Below are 19,129 nucleotides of genomic sequence, written 5' to 3' on the forward strand. Positions count from 1 at the left end.
CAGGAATGAAAAAGTTTGTAATCAGGGCTCTATACCGATCACCATTGACTTTAACATTCTGGCCATCATCGTTTTTGAAGAAGTACGGATCAATGATTCCACCATCCCATAAAGCGTATCAAACAGTCAGTTTTTCTGGATGTAACGGTGTTTTGACATACACTTGAGGATTAGCTTCACTCCAAATGCGGCAGTTTTGTTTGTTGACGTAGCCCTTCAACCAGAAGTGCGCTTCATCCACTTATCCATTATTTTCGAAATAAAATTGCACTATTTGCAAGCGTTGTTCAGGCGTGAGTCTATTCATGATGAATTGCCAAACCAAACTGAGAATAAATCATTTGACAGCTGTTAAATCGGTCGCGATATTGAACAGTAATGCCAACTTAAAGTTATATACCTCGAAAAAAAAACACCAGTTATTTTCTATAAAATACTTGATTGATTTTTCGATATGACTACATAGCTGCTATTTTAACGTAGCAAATAAGAGAGCCTCAAGGTCATATGCCTATTCTACATGATTACTCACATTAGTAATAACATTGATAAAATCAGAAAATGTAATGAAAAATTTGTTGATTAATCTCACCTAGTCCTTTTCGTATTTCACCAAAAATTTTTTTCTTCAGTGGTATGAAGATCTTTAGGATGCGAAATCATTTTCTTCAGAACTCGTCAACTCAATTCTGACTCTGAAAGTAAATGGAGGAATAGATTTGATTGCGAAATATTCTTCTTTTTTACATGAGCCATAGAATTTTGCCAAACATCATAGTCGAAATTATTAAAAATATCAGTCACACAACGAACTGAAACTACGTAAAAATGCATTTCAATAATACCCCTATGGACCACACCAGTCTATGCGAATCATTAGAAAGTAATTAAGAAGTGATAGATGCAGCTAATGAGTGTAACCAAAAACGCCCCCGAAGTGGAACGGGGAATATTCAGCCAATAGAAGAAATCAAATCGAGACGTTTTCAAGACGATTTACTGAATACCGGGATTTATTTGAGATTATTGTTAGCAATTTTTGCATAAATTCCAAAGGAATTTATGAAAACTTGGACAACCCTTGTAAAATTGAAATATTCTGGCTTCCTCCAAGTGATTTTGGATATACTATAACACGTTTTGATAGAAGTTTCTGCAACTGGGAGTTAGTTTAATAGAAAGCACGTCTCCGATACTAGCCATTATTGCCAATATATCAATTTTTTCCACCCTACGTTTTTCGCGATCTCCACAGCCGACCCTGTCGCCCTGCAGGTAAACCCCACGTTCAGATAAACTTACCGCCGGCACGTCCGACAGATACATTCTCGACAGCGAGCCGCAAATCCCGATATGCATTATAAGTAATGTTCTTTTCCAGTTCTAGCCGTTCATTTGCATGCCCGACATCGTAAATTTCCGGGGGAGATACCGATCGACACATGGACGGCCCTTAAATTCGCCCCGGAACGAGCGAAAACTCCGGGGAGTCATAAGTGAACCCCCCCTCCGACCCCACCTATCAATATTCATATTGTTCGCTTGCCCGGATGGGATGCGCCAGTCTGCAGCCTGCATTCCGTGGAATTATCGCCCCGCTGGCCGTTTTACTTTCGTTGCAGGCCGTTTTTACTGGGAGCGTTCGAATATGATTACCGGGAATTTTATGAGGGTTCACGCCTCCTCGTTCCTTTTCTTCGAGAGGGGCGCGTTTTTGCTTGCATAGCAATGGGGAGAGCAGTGGCGCTTGAAAACTCCTGACTTGGCGTCGGTGGTTTTTTTTCGATATTGTTCTTGAATCTTCTATGTTGGTCTTCTTCAGCCCTCTTTCATCCAGTGTCGGACATAGGCCTTATCCAGTTTTTTCCATGCTTCTCTGTCTTTTGCTGTTCTCATCCATTGCTTGCCGGCTACATCGACTATGTCGTCTATCCAGTCTGCAGCCTTCATTCCGTGGAATTATCGCCCCGCTGGCCGTTTTACTTTCGTTGCAGGCCGTTTTTACTGCGAGCGTTCGAATATGATTACCGGGAATTTTATGAGGGTTCATGCCTCCCCGTTCGTTTTCTTTGAGAGTGGCGCGTTTCTGCTTGCATAGCAATGGGGAGAGCAGTGGCGCTTGAAAAGTCCTGACTTGGCGTCGGTGGTTTTTTTGTCGATATTGTTCTTGGATCTTCTATGTTGGTCTTTTTCTTCAGCCCTCTTTCATCCAGTGTCGGACATAGGCCTCTTCCAGTTTTTTCCATGCTTCTCTGTCTTTTGCTGTTCTCATCCATTGCTTGCCGGCTACATCGACTTTGTCGTCTATCCATCTTTTTCTCGGTCTTCCTATACTTCTTTATGTCTCTCGAGGTTTTCAAAACGTCACTTTGTGTGACCATCTCTCCACACTCTGCCTTGTGACATGTGCCACCCACTGCCTCTTAAGTTTCGCTATTCTACTCATGATGTCAGTTACCCTGGTTCCTTTTCGTATTTCGGTGTTCGGAATTCTGTCCCTCAAGCTTATAATCAAGCATAACCCTTTCCATGGCCCTTTGAGTTACTCTCAGTTGTTCTGCCACTTTTTTCGTTATTGCCATAGTTTCTAGACCATAAGTTGCCACTGGTAATGTACAGCTGTCGTAGGTTTTGCGTTTTAAGTGTAGAGGAATATATTTGTCTTTAAAAATGAAACTAAGTTTGCCGAAGGCTGCGCATGTTAAGCGTATTATTCTCCCAATTTCCAATATTTGATTTTCTTTTACATTTTTGATAATATGCCCCAAACATTCATGTTGGTATTGAGCGCTGAACATTTAATTTTGCTCGAAGTTCTAGGGTACGTACTACCTTTCTCATTCTTTCTCATCATTTCTCAGAATCATTTTGATTCTGTACCAAATCGCTTGATCGATTCTTTCGATTTTTGGTGTTTGTATGGCAGTTGAAAATCACTTTTTAAATCGTATCTCAATTATTTTAATGATTAATTTCAAAATTTTTCCCCATCATAGAATAATGAATATCCTTGAAATAGCAGTGTCTAGGTTGATAATTGGGTCCCCTTCTTGTTCCCTCAGAGATGTATCAGAATATTTAATTATGTGGTTGAAATTCTTCCGGAAAATGACATCGCAACAATATCACTTAAAAAATTTGGATTGGACTCTGAGAAGCCATAACTGTCTCATGAATACCCTCTAGATAAACTAGGGTTATATTCCGCCCAACTCTTGTCTCCGAACAAACCCCCGAGGAGGAGTAACTGTTTATTCATAAGGAATCTGTAGATGCCTCTGAATATTAATGATACTGTCTCAGTTTATAGGCATGAGGAAATTGATCAGCCAGGCCTAGATTCAATTTCGGGTATATGGCAAATTGAAACATAACACATACACCTGACTGCCTCAACCTTTCACATTATAAATTCGTTTGTCGATCGAGTGGCATGATAGTTTGTATAACCAGTATGTGGATTGATTCACTTCGAATGAATTGATGTATAGAGAGGAGCGTGCTAGCTATGTGAGCCTAATATTCCATAAAATGATACCACAAAAACAAATTGTTCCAAAATTTATGGAACAAACAATTTTATTGTCTGATAATGAGTTTGATGCCTTTCGTTGAAGTGTACTTAGGCTGGTAGTGAAAAAAAGGGTTTCACTTATAACGGGTGTTTTTTTCGAGGTATATAACTTTAAATTGGCATTACTGTTCAAGATGGCGACCGATTTAACAGCTGTCAAGTGATTTATTCTCAGTTTGGTTTGGCAATCCATCATAGATAGACTCACGCCTGAACAACGCTTGCAAATAGTGCAATTTCATTTCGAAAATAATGGTTCTGTGCGGAATACGTATCGCGCACTACGTCCATTTTATTTTGTTTAGCGATGAAGCGCACTTCTGGTTGAATGGCTACGTCAACAAACAAAACTGTCGCATTTGGAGTGAAGCTAATCCTCAAGTGTATGTCGAAACACCGTAACATCCAGAAAAACTGACTGTTTGGTGCGCTTTATGGGCTGGTGGAATCATTGGTCCGTACTTCTTCAAAAACGATGATGGTCAGAATGTTACAGTCAATGGTGATCGGTATAGTGCCATGATTACTAACTTTTTCATTCCTGAATTGAACAACCATGATGTCCAGGAGCTGTGGTTCCAACAAAACAGCGCGACATGTCACACAGCTCGTGCCACAATCGATTTATCGAGAGACACGTTTGGTGACCGCCTAATTTCACGTTTTGGACCTGTGAATTGGCCTTTAAGATCTTGTATTTAACACCATTAGACTACTTTCTGTGGGGCTATGTAGAGTCATTGGTCTATGCGGATGAGCCACAAACCCTTGACCATTTGGAAGACAACATTCGCCGTGTTATTGCCGATATACGGCCACAAATGTTGGAAAAAGTCATCGAAAATTGGACGTCCAGATTGGACTACATCCGAGCCAGCCGTGACGGTCATATGTCAGAAATCATATTTTAAATGTAATGCCACAAGATTATCTTGCGGATAAATAAAATTCATGTCAATCGAATAATCCATCGTTGTTTTATTGCAATTTAAAGTTCTACCCTCTACTTAATGTTTTTCATAGATCGAACTAAATACTTCAACTACTTACTTTTCCAGTTGAGTTGTTTCGTTCTCAGTAATAAGAAGAGTGCTATAAGAACTAGAAATATCAATTCCTTTAATAACTCCGGATGACTTGAGCGTGCTCATGAAACCATTGAATAAAACATAGAGCAATATTCAGCACCATAGCTTCAAACGAACTTCGAGTCACAAAGGACTAGATGGCCGTGTTTTCTTTTTATACGTCTGACGAGGATTTGTGAAAATTGTTAGGGGATTTGGCTGGAGACGTCCGAACGTACAAATTCCCTGGTGAGAAATGTAGAACCTATCAAATTGACCCAGGCAATCTCTGAAGCATGTCCTAGATAATAATTTATTGCCTGAATGGCCCTCTCCAGATTTGTGGTTAGGATAGGCTCTATTCGATGGAGGAACAACAATGATTGAATGGGAGTTCTGATCCTTTTCATAGGGAACTGTACTGTTCATTTTGTAGGTAAGCATTATTATGGAGGATAATGGACAATAATATAGAGTGGGACAGAATACAACTTTAAAACTGAATAACACAAAATACGAGGATTGCCTTTTGTAATTCGAGAATGGATAGGAAAAGACAAGGTAGATACTATTTGAACATCTTTATTGTTTCTCAAAATACTCTCTATGTAATTTAATACACCTTACCTGCGATAAAAAATGATTTTGGTTGGTGATTCATCCCCAGAAGTGGATTTGAGTTCCTTAAAGCTTTGTTGTTGAGTTAATCCACGTCAAGTAAAAAAGATGTTCATGAGTAAATTTCGTGTTGTTGCTGCGGTGCCTATTTCGAGTAATTTCTAGTCATTTTCTTAGCAGAGTCAGGCATTGTAAATATCTAGATGGTTGATTATTTTGATTCAAAGAATTCCCTGGTTTTAATGAATTTTCAAACGTAAAGGCTCGATTGCAATCGAATTAAATAATTCCCATCGCCAAGCTGAAAAGGTGCTATACCTAATTCAATTTCCGAAATTTCCTGTATTGTCCGGAAAATGTTCCTACGACAAACAAAAGGATAAATCTCGAAATGGCAAGAACTACCAATTAATTTTCCATTCTTTTGTTATCTTCTATCGCTTCGCAGGCATTGATCATTCACACAATTCGACTTATCCGATGTTCACTCCAGTAGCGTGCAGATAAACTGAAAATGGATAGATTTTTCCATTCGTCTTTGTTTCAAATAGCCTCTCTGCTCTACTCCCTGCAAAATGAATGGGTTTTGCAGCTGTGTGTGTGTGTGCCTTTTATTGTGTTATTTGGACAAGGGATACAATGAATATTACGTCGAGTCATATTTGGGTTATTTTGGAATAACAGAGTTGATCCTGTTTATTATTTATGTTTCAACTATAGGAGAGTGGTTTCTGTAATGGGATAGTTTAAGTAGGGATTTTGTGGTGATATTGAATTTTATTTATCAGAATAACGATGAAAAAATAACAGAAATCTGTGGGAATTGGATTTAGAAAATAAAAAAAATCAATATTTATTTTTATTTATTATTAGAACCTGTGTTTTTGAATGAAACCAAAAAAAGAGAATAATCAAGAGTAATTTCTGTTTTTTCGCTACAAAACCAAAAAATTACGAAATGTTTGACAAGTATCAAAGATTGAATGGAAAAATAAGAGCGCTTTTGCGAGATTTTTGGTTTTTTCTTGAAATTGTAATTTCATGGCCATCAACGAACTCGAATAGACTATTTGAACATCAAATTGGAAATAAATAACCGTTATTATCTTTCCACTTATCATTTCTATAATTTTTAACATTCATTTCTCCTGGTATCAAAACTTTGAAATCTGAAAGGCTACTGTGTAGCGAAACAATTTTAATTCTAAAAAAGGGTGATAGAATAACCGTCAGTTAATTTTAATTTGAAATTAATTTCGATCACAAAAAACCGAGTCCATCTAATATCAAACCAGAAAAACTATAGCAACTTTCATATTATCTCCTTTCCCTTTATAACGGGTGTTTTTTTCGAGGTATATAACTTTAAGTTGGCATTACTGTTCAAGTTGGCAACCGATTTGACAGTTGTTTTATTCTCAGTTTGGTTTGGCAATTCATTATAAATAGACAACTCTGAACAATGCTTGTAAATAGTGCAAGTTTATTCTGAAAATAATGGTTCTGTGCGGAATACGTATCGCGCACTACGTCCATTTTATTTTGTTTAGCGATGAAGCGCACTTCTGGTTGAATGGCTACGTCAACAAACAAACTGCCGCATTTGGAGTGAAGCTAATCCTCAAGTGTATGTCGAAACACCGTTACATCCAGAAAAACTGACTGTTTGGTGCGCTTTATGGGCTGGTGGAATCATTAGTCCGTACTTCTTCAAAAACGATGATGGCCAGATCGTTACAGTCAATGGTGATCGGTATAGAGCCATGATTACAAATTTTTTCATTCCTGAATTGAACAACCATGAGGTTCAGGAGCTGTGGTTTCAACAAGACGGCGCAACAAGGCACACAGCTCGTGCCACAATCGATTTATTGAAAGACACTTTTGGTGAACGACAAATTTCTCGTTTTGGACCTGTGAATTGGTCTCCAAGATCTTGCGATTTAACACCGCTAGACTACTTTCTGTGGGGCTATGTAAAGTCATTGGTCTATGCTGATAAGATACAAACCTTTGACCATTTGGGAGACAACATTCGCCGTGTTATTGCCGATATACGGCCACAAATGTTGGAAAAAGTCATCTAAAATTGAACGTCCAGATTGGACTACATCCGAACCAGCCAGAAATCATATTTAAAATGTAATGCCACAAGATTATCTGGCCGATAAATAAAATTCATGTCAATCGAATAATCCATCGTTGTTTTATTGCAATTCAAAGTTCTATAGCTCTAAAAAAAACACCTTTTACAACTCCATCGTACGTTGAAAGAGAGTCCAAACAAACGTAAGGAACTTTCCCCAGCACACATCATCACGAACTTCTTCCTTTCTCACAGACCTAAAATCCAACTATTATCGTCCTCCTCCTATTACCGCCCGAAATGTAACTTACTCCAACTCCAATTCACAGCCCCCCACATATCCCTAATTGATCCCATTGAAACGGCGTGTAAAGGAGTGTCTCCACACGCGTGCAAACTCGATCAAACCGCACACGCCTCACATACTCGAGTCCCCTCGAGTTACCGAGACCACAAATGAATTATCTCGAGATTCATCAACGAAACTCATCTCATGGCGCGAGTCAGACCTGGCTGGCTTTCAATTCAGACCCAGAAATCGTGATTGTACAGTTCTCCATCCCAAGTTCATCAAGTAAATGGTTTATAAGTGGTTCCTCTTCCTATGTACACATTCTAAACACGTACAATGTCGCGGAGTGTAGAATAGAGGTGGGGGGAGTTGCAGGGTCAGGACATCACGCATCCGCTTAGGCGGGGAATAAGAATTCAATTACATTGTTTCTGGCACGTCCTTGTGGAAAACCAGAGGAAAAACCGAGAGATTTTTCCGCAGGATTGTTGGGAAAGCTTTGACATCCTGATGTGGAGGGACCAGTGCCGAATGGATTCGAGTGATTTCTTCATTGTGCAATAGCTTGGATATTGTTGAGTGTTCGTTTCCCGAACAGATAGCTTTGTCATTCAGTCACAATGTCTATATTTTTCGAATTTTGAGCTTGAAATGATCTCAAGTGATTAGGTTAGACTCGCTGATGACAAATTTGAAATTTTCAGGGTACGTTTGAATCTCAAATGCCACAATCGGGTTTTTTCGAGCTTAATTATTCTAGGGGTTCCATAAATATGACTGTTAGAAATTTTGTAGGTAATGTAAAGCATTGCTCGGTGGTGCAAACCTATATTGTTATCAAAATTACGGGCAACAGCAGCAATATTCTGACTTGTTCTTGAGCTATCCAGATAGCGAGCTATTGAAAATGTAACCTCTTATTGAAAAACTTTTTGAGAGACCTTATTTTACATTTCTTCAACGAAAAGCAAACATACATTCGACGCTGCCAAACCAACCTTCCATCAAATTATTATTATCACCAATGATATCACAGATGGCGAATTCGAGATGTCAACTCCACATTGAAAAAAAAACGCCCTAAAACCAATCAATTTCAAATGTTTGTATTGTCAACCCTTTGTTATATTGCCGATGTACTTTTTCCAATTGCGAGTTTTAATTTTATTTGTGAGAAAAATGGAGTTTGGTTTTTTTATTGTATACGTTTGAACGGCATTCATATAAAATATTGATACCATAAGCATTTCAATGAATCGAAATTTTTACTATATCCAGGGCCGGTGCGAGCAGAAGAAATCAATGAACACCACCCCTCACCATTTTTGATTTATCTGGCGTTTTTGCTAATCGTTTCTTTCTTAATTCGTTTCCACTGGGTTTCTTTTTTTTTTCGGACATTTTTACCTACAATAAATTCCTGGATTTTTTTCGACGCCGATGAATAATGCGTAAATAATATATCTGATTCTCACATTCACAAGATCGATGAAAGATTACCTATCACACCACAAGATACAATGGGCGGTAAGGCATGCAAAGCATCGAAAACTAAATGGGATTAAAAACATATGTTCCGCTGAAAACATTTAGCATTTATCAGTAACTAGTTTCGGATGCAGAATCGTAGGAATTTTCCATATGTTGAATGTGTAAACAACTTCCATGTAATTAGAAGTGTTGTTTATCGGCTTTGTGAAATACATTCCATCCCTCATTTAATTAGGATAATGGGCAATGCTGCTTATATTGGTTGGGTTGCCATGTGTTATTTATCGAACGGGCGGCTTAGTGAAGATGGTTTGGATATTTTTATTGCAGGGGATGTTGATAAATGCAGCAAAGCGGGCCAAAATCATGTTATTTTTAAGAATAAAGACCATACTTTTTCAGAAATATGAACCACAAACTGGGCTAAATTGCCGCCTTTCGAAAAAAGGCGCCTGAAACAGTCGTTTCACTGTTTCACCCCTTACGTCGGCCTTGACTATAATATCTATATCTCAAAATTCGTTTTGTAAGAATTGAACAGATTTCGACAGTCTGGCAACATTCAACTTCAAACGCTGACGTCATAGCATTGCTGATTAAATGAACTATGCTGAAACTATCTGCTAGATGCCTGACTCTTGTGATGGAACAAAAAAAAATATCGGTGACTTCAGTAGCAAGTGGTGAGAGACTTGGAGTTCCCGAACAGTCCAGCTTGACTACAAAGCGCAGCCTACATTACTCCCCGTCCACGGATGAACCAGAGACGGAAACTCAATTAGAAACACAATAATCCATGATTACTTTGCCACCCTATTGCACAAAGGAACTGACCGGTTCGAATATTCCCAGTTAGAAAGCAATCGGATTTGCTTGATTAACTAAAGGGGGCGCAACTATTGGACGAACGGATTGTTCGAATTTATTGCCAGAGGCGGAGATAATTGGATAACTTGTATGCATTTAGCGTGTAGTCGGTGCGTCTCTGTGGTCCTGGATCAATATTAATATTCCGTCTAAGATTCGGGGAGTTCAATATCGATACGTATTTCTAGGATAAACCTCTAGTCCTGTTGGAATATTAAACGTTGGATTGTCTACTGGCGATATTTTATGGTATGGACGCTGTGGTGGAGGGCAGCAATGGCGCAGGAAGGAGAATAGGGCACTGCCCTCTCAATAAATTTCTCTATTAGTAATACTAATAATGTACCACTTCTCTGATGACTACTTATTTTTCAGTCTTCTAGGCAGCATCAAACACAGTTTTGTCCATTGTTTGGTTATACTTCCTTACTCTCACTTCCTTAATTAAGATATGTCTATGAGTCGAAGACAGCTTTGGTGCAGGAAGGAAAATAGCGCACTGTCCTTTCAATAAATTTCTCTAATAGTAATACTATTGTACCTATTCTCTCACGACTATTTATTTGTCAGTCTCTTCGACAACATCAAACTCAGTTATGTTCATTGCTTGGATGTCCTTCCTCACTCTCACCACCTTGATTTGGGGCAGAATTCCAAACTTGATCTATCTTTGAGCCTCTCTACTTTATTGAGGCATGTTCGACCACACCTTAGTGTTTTGCTAGTTTATCCTGTTATCCTGCATGAATTCATTGGTTTTATTGAATATTTCACGACGAATAAATATATTTGCATATTATTGGGGACTTTATTCCCAAATACAATGAGTGTCTTCATTCTTTTTGTTTCCTTTTTGAGGAACCAGCAGTCTGACAGCTACTCACCTCTGAACTCAAATGATGAAGGTTGCAAAGATAATGAGGGCAATGTTTTCGACTATATCACCAACTTTCTCATTAATTTTCAAGGGATATTCCTTGGTCCAAATTGTGGTTAAATCAGAAAAGCTTCAACTTGCTAGCAGAAACTAGCCTTCTGCTGTGGGTACAAGTACAAGGAGCAATCAAAGCTGAGTAATAAAGATCAATATACGTGGAATTTCTTTCATTATATACCAAGAAGCTCATATTGGTGAAAAGAGCTGAGTTTTTGATTATTCTGGTACTACTGATGAAGCATTTTCAGTAGATAATTTCGGTACTGCATGGCTCTGCACAAAAAAATTGAAATAGCTGACCACATACAAATGTGCAAATGCCCAGAACTTGCCAGTCACAGAAGCAAACTTCTGGTGAACCAGAATTCTTAATACCCACGACTAAATAATCAAAATTCACAAAAATGTAGTTGGCTTGGAAATATAATATTTGAGCAGGATACATAATAAGACACCAAACCAGTAGCTGTTTGGAAAAGCTTTTCGAGTCAATCGACCAAAACGTCCAAAACGGATTTAATATATAATTTCTTGAAATCTAGCTGGAAATTTATGATGTACTAATGTATTGTACATACTTAAAATACTTACCCTATGTTTATTAATATATTGCTTCAAAATTAGAAATTCTGAAGATACCTTTTTTTCCAGATCAAGAGTACTGGTACGAGCAAGCCCGCATTGCTCTAAGAAAAAGACTGCAGTACGCGACAGATTTGAGGCCACATGCGAAAAACGTCCTGTTCTTCGTAGGAGACGGTATGGGGGTTGCCACAGCTACCGCTGCACGCATTCTACGTGGTCAGAGGATGGGGAAGAAAGGAGAGGATCATGACCTGGCCTGGGACACATTTCCGGCAGTGGCGTTCGCTAAGGTAAACTCTAACTCTCTGTGTGGGGTCAATAGTGATTCACACTTATTCCAATCCTGTTCAGAGTTTTGAATATACTTGTAGACAACACCAAGAAGACCTTAAAATTGTTTGATTGATGTAGTTGAAGATTACAATTCAATTTCAAATTATCTAGTAGTATCTAGTGTCCATGCAAGAATATGAAATACCTACTACATCACAAGATATTCTGTGGAACGCTCTGAAGAAGCTAGCATCAATATCATGATGTTGGCACATGCATTTCCTTACCTCCCACCTATAGAACATGCTGTGTTTATGACAGATAGAAGATTCAAGCAATCCTCAACTAATAAACGGTTCCTAGGATGCAATACCCCAGGCCAAATCCAATATGAGTAATTGTAATGAACTATAGGTAGTCTAACACAATACTGTTACAAATGCCTTTACATCATCTGAAAATTTCAATTAATCACTACCTTTGAATAGTTTCAACATCAAACTCCTTTTGATGTTGCATTTCACAGAGTATATTTACATATTGATAAAACTCTATTCCTATATGACTCAACCACATTTGAAATGACAACTACAATATGTATTTAACCCGCAAATCCGCAGAATAGGCACCGAAAACCATTTATCTCTAATATCATGCTCATAGTTCGATAAAATTTTACGTGTTTACCGTTCGAAATATGATATATTACATTTGCAATCAATGATTCTCTCTCTACGGTTGATCCTCAAATATTTGAATACCCGGACTTCAAATGAAAATTGTAATTTATCAATCAATATAATATAATGTAGAAACACTATTGAACTCTTCATTATCATGTAATACAGGAAGTAAAGGGTGTTTTTTTAGAGCTATAGAACTTTAAATTGCAATGAAACAACGACGGATTATTGGATTCACATGAATTTTATTTATCCGCAAGATAAACTTGTGGCATTACATTTTAAATATCATTTCTGGCATATGACCACCACGGCTGGCTCGGATATAGTCCAATCTGGACGTCCAATTTTCGATGACTTTTTCCGACATTTGTGGCCGTATATCGGCAATAACACGGCGAATGTTGTCTTCCAAATGGTCAAGGGTTTGTAGCTTATCCGCATAGACTTTACATAGCCCCACAGAAAGTAGTCTAGCGGTGTTAAATCACAAGATCTTGGAGACCAATTCACAGGTCCAAAACGTGAAATTAGGCGGTCACCAAACGTGTCATTCAATAAATCGATTGTGGCACGAGCTGTGTGACATGTTGCGCCATCTTGTTGAAACCACAGCTCTTGGACATCATGGTTGTTCAATTCACGAATGAATAAGTTAGTAATCATGGCTCTATACCGATCACCTTTGACTGTAACCTTCTGGCCATCATCGTTTTTGAAGAAATACGGACCAATGATTCCACCAGTCCATAAAGCGCACCAAATGTCAGTTTTTCTGGATGTAACGGTGTTTCGACATACACTTGAGGATTAGCTTAACTCCAATTGCGGCAGTTCTGTTTGTTGACGTAGCCATGCAACCAGAAGTGCGCTCCATCGCTAAACAAAATAAAATGGATGTAGTGCGCGATACGTATTCCGCACAGAACCATTATTTTCTAAATAAAATTGCACTTTTTGCAAGGGTTGTTCAGGCGTGAGTCTATTCATGATGAATTGCCAAACCAAACTGGGTATTCCCAGTTTGGTTTGGCAATTCATCATGAATATCAATGTCAAGTGATTTATTAATCACTTGACAGCTGTTAAATCGGTCGCCATCTTGAACAGTAATGCCAACTTAAAGTTATATACCTCGAAAAAAAAACCCGTACCTAAAAACTATCTATGTAGCCAAAGCGCTTACCTAATTTCTAAGAGCATCTTTATGCCAAAGCCTGGATATTCACCTGACCACTGCATGGTGACTACTGATCAACGATCCTGTTCCACATACCTGGAAGTTGCAGTGCTTCTGCCACCTTTCAAAATTCAAACTAAGAACCATAACAACACCTGAATCAATAGTCTAAAACAGACAATAGTTCCTAATAGCAAAATATTGGCAAATCGCCCAATCCACCGTCCTCAATCTCCCCAACCCCAATTCATCTCACTTTCCTTAATCCCCCTAGAGGTTATTGATTGTTGTTCGAGAGACTGTAACGGACCAGTTAAATAACAGTATATTCTCCGAGCAACCCTTCGGCTAAATAGGCAAATCAGCCCCATTAGACGGGGAAGGCACCCCAGACGACGAACGCACCTACTTCAAAGCGGTCTGACGGCTTCCGGATTCGCAGTGTGCATTGGCCGCGCGACTCTGGCCTCTGCTTATAATTAATCTCCGAGAACGGAGGACAGACATGGCCAGCCTTAATTACGTATCAACGTTGGTGTGTAATCATCGAGTAATTGGTCTATTTCCAACCGATTGGGCAAATCGCAAACAACAATCGTCCAACGAGACGGCTTCAAGTGGCCTGTCAGTTGTAACCGACGAACGTCATTCGCACGTCACTGTTATGTCAGGGAAAAAAATGGTTGGTCGATATTCGAGTGTGATGGCTATGACTGTTGGTCTGGTTTTGTTAGCTCGTTATGGTTATTGGAGCTAGTCGGCGTATTCCAGATTATTTTAGCATTTTCGGTTAACCGTTTTTTTTTTTTTTGGAAAGGGTATAACTATGTATAGCATGCGTCAACAATAGCTCTGACATTAGAAAAATCTTGGTGGAGGAACTGAAGGATCAGGAAGATTGGAATTGTCCTCACCATGCCATGATAGAAAGAAAAACGTGGCTTTTTACCGAGACTTTTGTTGATAACTACCATTCTGTGATGCTGCAGATCCATAAGGTTTATTGTCATCTGCGAGTGTTGAAAGTGTAAGGGCTTGTATTAAAATTCAAGAAATTTTTAAAGTAAAGTGTGAAGTCTTCTATCAAGCAGTCTCAATTGTGTTATCCAAGTAAACATGTTTATGTTTCCCTGTTTTCTAACAATACAATGAGGAATACTCTAGCTCCAAGATGCAGCCAAGATCAAAGTTATCTACAAATAATCTCAGAGGAACTGGGAATGGTATGTTGATAGTTGTCAAGCGATCCTTCAGTAAATTACCAGTACAGTGAATTTGATGAAGCTGACTTTCATCTTTCAGAGAGTGTTGATGAGTCAACAGACAACCCTCAAAAGCTTCAGTTAAAGTCTTCCTTCAACCCAAATTGTGGAGAATATTTTGTCTCCAAAATATTCGGTAGAGCCAAATGATTGAAGGAGTTTCTGTTTCCAAGCAAGATGTTGGCGAAGTACGCACAGCCTGCCATGCGATATTCTCCAGGAGATGAATCCTGGTCAGCTACCCAATCTCACTGGGCAAAACAGCTCCAGTAGACACCACACAATTCAATGCTCACAACTAAGATTTTCATCTGTGGGGTAACATCAAAGCTGAGGTTGGAAATCAACGTCCAAACATCCATGACAATTTCAAAATTGCAATTGGAGATCGCATGTGGAATCTCTCGAGAAGTCAGTCAAAACTTCTACGAAAAGACCAATTAGTGTTCTTCTCGCTAGAGCCATCATCTTATTGATGCAATTTCCGAAATCAATCTCAACAAATATTGAATCATTAGAAGTTTCTTGTATATTTAGATTTTTAAGATCAATATTTAAGGCAGCTTCATACACCACGACCTTAATATGGTCAATTGTGCTACCTATCAGAGATGTTCTCGCCATCAGTCGTCGTAGTATACAGCTCACTTTCCAGTTCTAGAGATCTAATGAACTCCAGGATCACGGAGATGGCTTCCTTACTTCTACAATTCTCTTGTCCAAAGCATTTTTTGCGTTGGCTAGTGATGGCAAGGAATTCTGTCACTAGGTGGTCCGGAATTCCTTCTTCCTCCCCGCTGGATCTGTTCTTGAGTCTGGTAGACACATTCCCATGAGGTGCTGCTTAAAGCGGCAATACCTTGTAAGGAATCCAATGAGGAGATGTAGCATATTCTTGCTTTTCTCCAGATACTTCTCAGATCTTGCATTATCAAAGTTTCTAGGAAACTATTCAGAATGATCCAACGCAGTAAAAGTGTTTTTCTTTTGGTTTCTGACATATTCATAATTTGATATAGCCACGGCGGACCTTGTGGATAGCTTTCGTAGTATGGGTTCAGCCGAGAATTCGAATTAAACCGTTTTTTAGTTAAGAATGAAGTTTCAACTTCTACGTCTGACTCTTCAATGCCACTGAGTGTCTAATTGCTATCTGCAAAACACTAAAGTTCATCTCATTACCATAAAAGGCTACAAACTCATTGAAACAATGAATTTCTGAGGGTGTCCAGATAAAACGCAAATTTTTTCCCAAATTCGGTTATATCACCTAAAGGTGCTCACACACGTTCGGACCAAACCAGTCCTGCAAAATCCCCGAAATAGCACCACCCTTTTCATTACCCCCTCTCACCTCCCGGCCAATTCCCCAGCCTCCTACCACCCCAAGCACCGCGATAATACCTACAAACAACGAAATATGTGAGGAATCGGCTCTGCCGTATCTCACGGGAACCCCCCGTATAGGATGAATAATTCAGAGGGTACGTCCTCCGGCAGGTCGGATCGTGTCCGATGCGCGGAGATTTATGCCCTTATCAATTAGTTAGTGGCATGACTTTTTGTTTCCGGCTAATTGAAAGCAGCGTGTCGCACGGTCGACCGCTCGCTAGGTGTTTATTAGCGTTCAATTATAAATACAATCAGATTTAAAGCGACGATAGCCGGTATGTGCGAAATTCCATTTGCGCCGACCGGGCGTTTCCGAGGCTGGAATGTTGATTGCCGGTGTTGGGCAGGTGAATGAAGCGTTCGATCCGGGGGTGAAAATGCGAGGTTTGGTTATTTTGTGTTCGAGAAGGGTGCGGTAGATGTCGCGTCGATCTGGATGAGTCTGAATGCATAAACAATAGGCGAGGAGGTGTTAAGACCTCAGAAGTTGGTGTTAACATTCCATAAGTTGGTGTTAAGACCTCAAAAGTTGATGTTAAGAACTCAAAAGTTGGTGTTGAGACCTCAAAAGTTGGTGTTTAGACCTCAAAAGTTGATGTTAAGACCTCAAAAGTTGGTGTAAAGACTTCAAAGGATGACGCTCATATCAACTCGAACCTCAACCTCAAGGTCTTTGAGCTCCTCATCAGAGCTATTCTCATCACTCCGGAGTTCTAATGAACTCCAGGCTTCAATCAGATCACGTTTTCACTTCTACAAGTTTCTCTTCTGAAATGTTGGTTCAAAATGGCCAGATACCTAAACAAATGGTTGAAAAGTGCTCAAGTACTTAAAAGTTGACACACACGTAAGAGCAATTCCAATGTCTTTATGATCCCGACCAAGTTGTCGCCTCTCAAAATATTACAGCTTGTCTTTCAGTTTCAGAGTTCTTAGATCTCAAGTATTTGGGATGTCTTCAAGGAGATACATTTCTACAAGTTTCTCGTGTGAAACATTTCTTTCGTTAACTTGCAATGATAAGGCATTCTTGGTTAAGTGATCAGAACTTTCTGTCTCCTATCCACAGAATATGCACTGGTCAAGAGTTAAACCTTTTTGTATCAGATGCTTCCTGAGGCAGCAATGATCTGTAAGAGAGCCAATAGATGAAGAAGCCACTTCTAACTAACATCCCAACATAATTGAATATCAGATTATTGAAATTCCAAAACAAGATTCTCGAAGCGTCAACATCATTTTCGTCTTTGTGCTCCAACCCATTGCTGTTTTCACCACTTAACTATCACAGGTCATCTTCCAGTTCAAGAGTTCCAATGAACTTCGGTTTCTGGAATGGCATCAAGAAGGTTTGGTCCTCACTCATACATGTTTCTAGAGACTTTTCTGCTTTTGGCTTGCAATGTTGAGGCTCTTTGTGACTAGGTGATCCAGAGTTTCCTCCTAATACAATCTGCACTTGTTGCTCTCTATTGAAATCCTGCTTCCTGAGATGGCAATGCTCTGTGAGCAAGCCATTATGGGGATGTTGTTGCTTCTCTCTGACATCCAAATACTTTCAAATCGTATTATTGAAATTCCAAAGGAACTGGATGAAGTGATCAACATATCTCCTTCTTGTTTATTCCCAACAAAAGGTTGTGAGGTCCTTGAAGGTTAACATACACTGACGCAGCACCTGTTCCCAACAGAAGGTTGGAAAGTTCTCAAGTCCTCAATGGTTGACACTTACTAACGACACACGTTGCCAAAAAAAGATTTTTCGAGGCGTTGCTTTCGCCCCTTTGTCGATTGATTTTGGGGAATGTAACCACAGTGTACCGCCACCTCAAGGTAACTGCGATCCCTATCAGAGCTATTATCAGCACTAAACCTTCAAACTCAAGCCTCTGAGATGGCATCAGGAAGGTTACGTCTCTCACTTAACAGCTTCTCATCTGAAGCATTCTCTACGTTTTCTTGCTATATCAGGAGGTACTTCCTCCTTCCCTAGAATCTGCACTCATCACTTTCATCAAACCTCTTTTCATCAGATGCAGAACCAGTGAAGAGGTGTAACTACTCCTTAATACTTCTGAATCATGGATTATTAATTCATTCATCATGGTTTCTATTCTTGCATCCCCAATCCCACTTCAAATTCGAGAAATGAGGAAAAGAATGAGAGAAAGACGTTGGACCCACTTGCGAAAGATAAAGATAATTTGAATCAACATAAACCGACAAGAGTTTTGGTTCTCAGGATAGGAGTTGCAGTAGTAGTTGCAGATCAGCTTTCAAACCCTCCCGAATTCACCTTTTCAATCATCAAAATCGCTCAATTTCCCCCCACGTCTCTCTTATTTCCCTCCCCAAAGCGGTAATCTCGCCGTTTCATTGAATACGCGAATTGAACTCGGTCTTTGTAGAAGCGACAACGCCCATTCACTTCCTGGATGATGAAAAATGAAGCGTATGTGTCTGGCTGTTTGAAGAGGGTCTCTCTGATTTGACAAGGACGGATTGTCTCTAGATAAGAACTGCTTTCTATCCTCGCACGTCATGGCGAAGGTGTAAATAATAGAGTTTACCCTGGGCCACTTCGGGAATTCATATTGGGATGATTTATTCCATACCTGCATCAGGAAGGACACCTGGGATGATTGATTAGTATTTTGTTATCATGGTTCGAAACTGTTGTTCGTCGATAGGTGGCGCTGATAGGAAAATGCTGCTGGTTGGTAATTTTGAATCTGGTCTGGAGTATTTGCGCGCATGTTCAAATTTTCTTTAAATTTTTTTTCCACAAGATTCCGTTCCAAAATTCCTGCCCTAAAAGTAGT

At 39.4% G+C, this 19,129-nt stretch overlaps 1 protein-coding gene across 1 annotated transcript in view; it reads left to right on the forward strand.

Annotated features, from left to right (window-relative positions):
- The window catches only part of LOC123674918 (alkaline phosphatase-like), a 171,438-nt gene that overhangs the window by 59,134 nt on the left and 93,175 nt on the right, over positions 1–19,129 (forward strand). The window contains exon 3 of the mRNA XM_045610082.1: positions 11,584–11,807. Within this exon, the coding sequence (XP_045466038.1) occupies positions 11,584–11,807 (224 nt within the window). The remainder of the gene's footprint in view (positions 1–11,583; positions 11,808–19,129) is intronic.

This window comes from Harmonia axyridis, chromosome 3 (genome assembly GCF_914767665.1).
Source record: "Harmonia axyridis chromosome 3, icHarAxyr1.1, whole genome shotgun sequence".
NCBI lineage: Eukaryota > Metazoa > Arthropoda > Insecta > Coleoptera > Coccinellidae > Harmonia > Harmonia axyridis.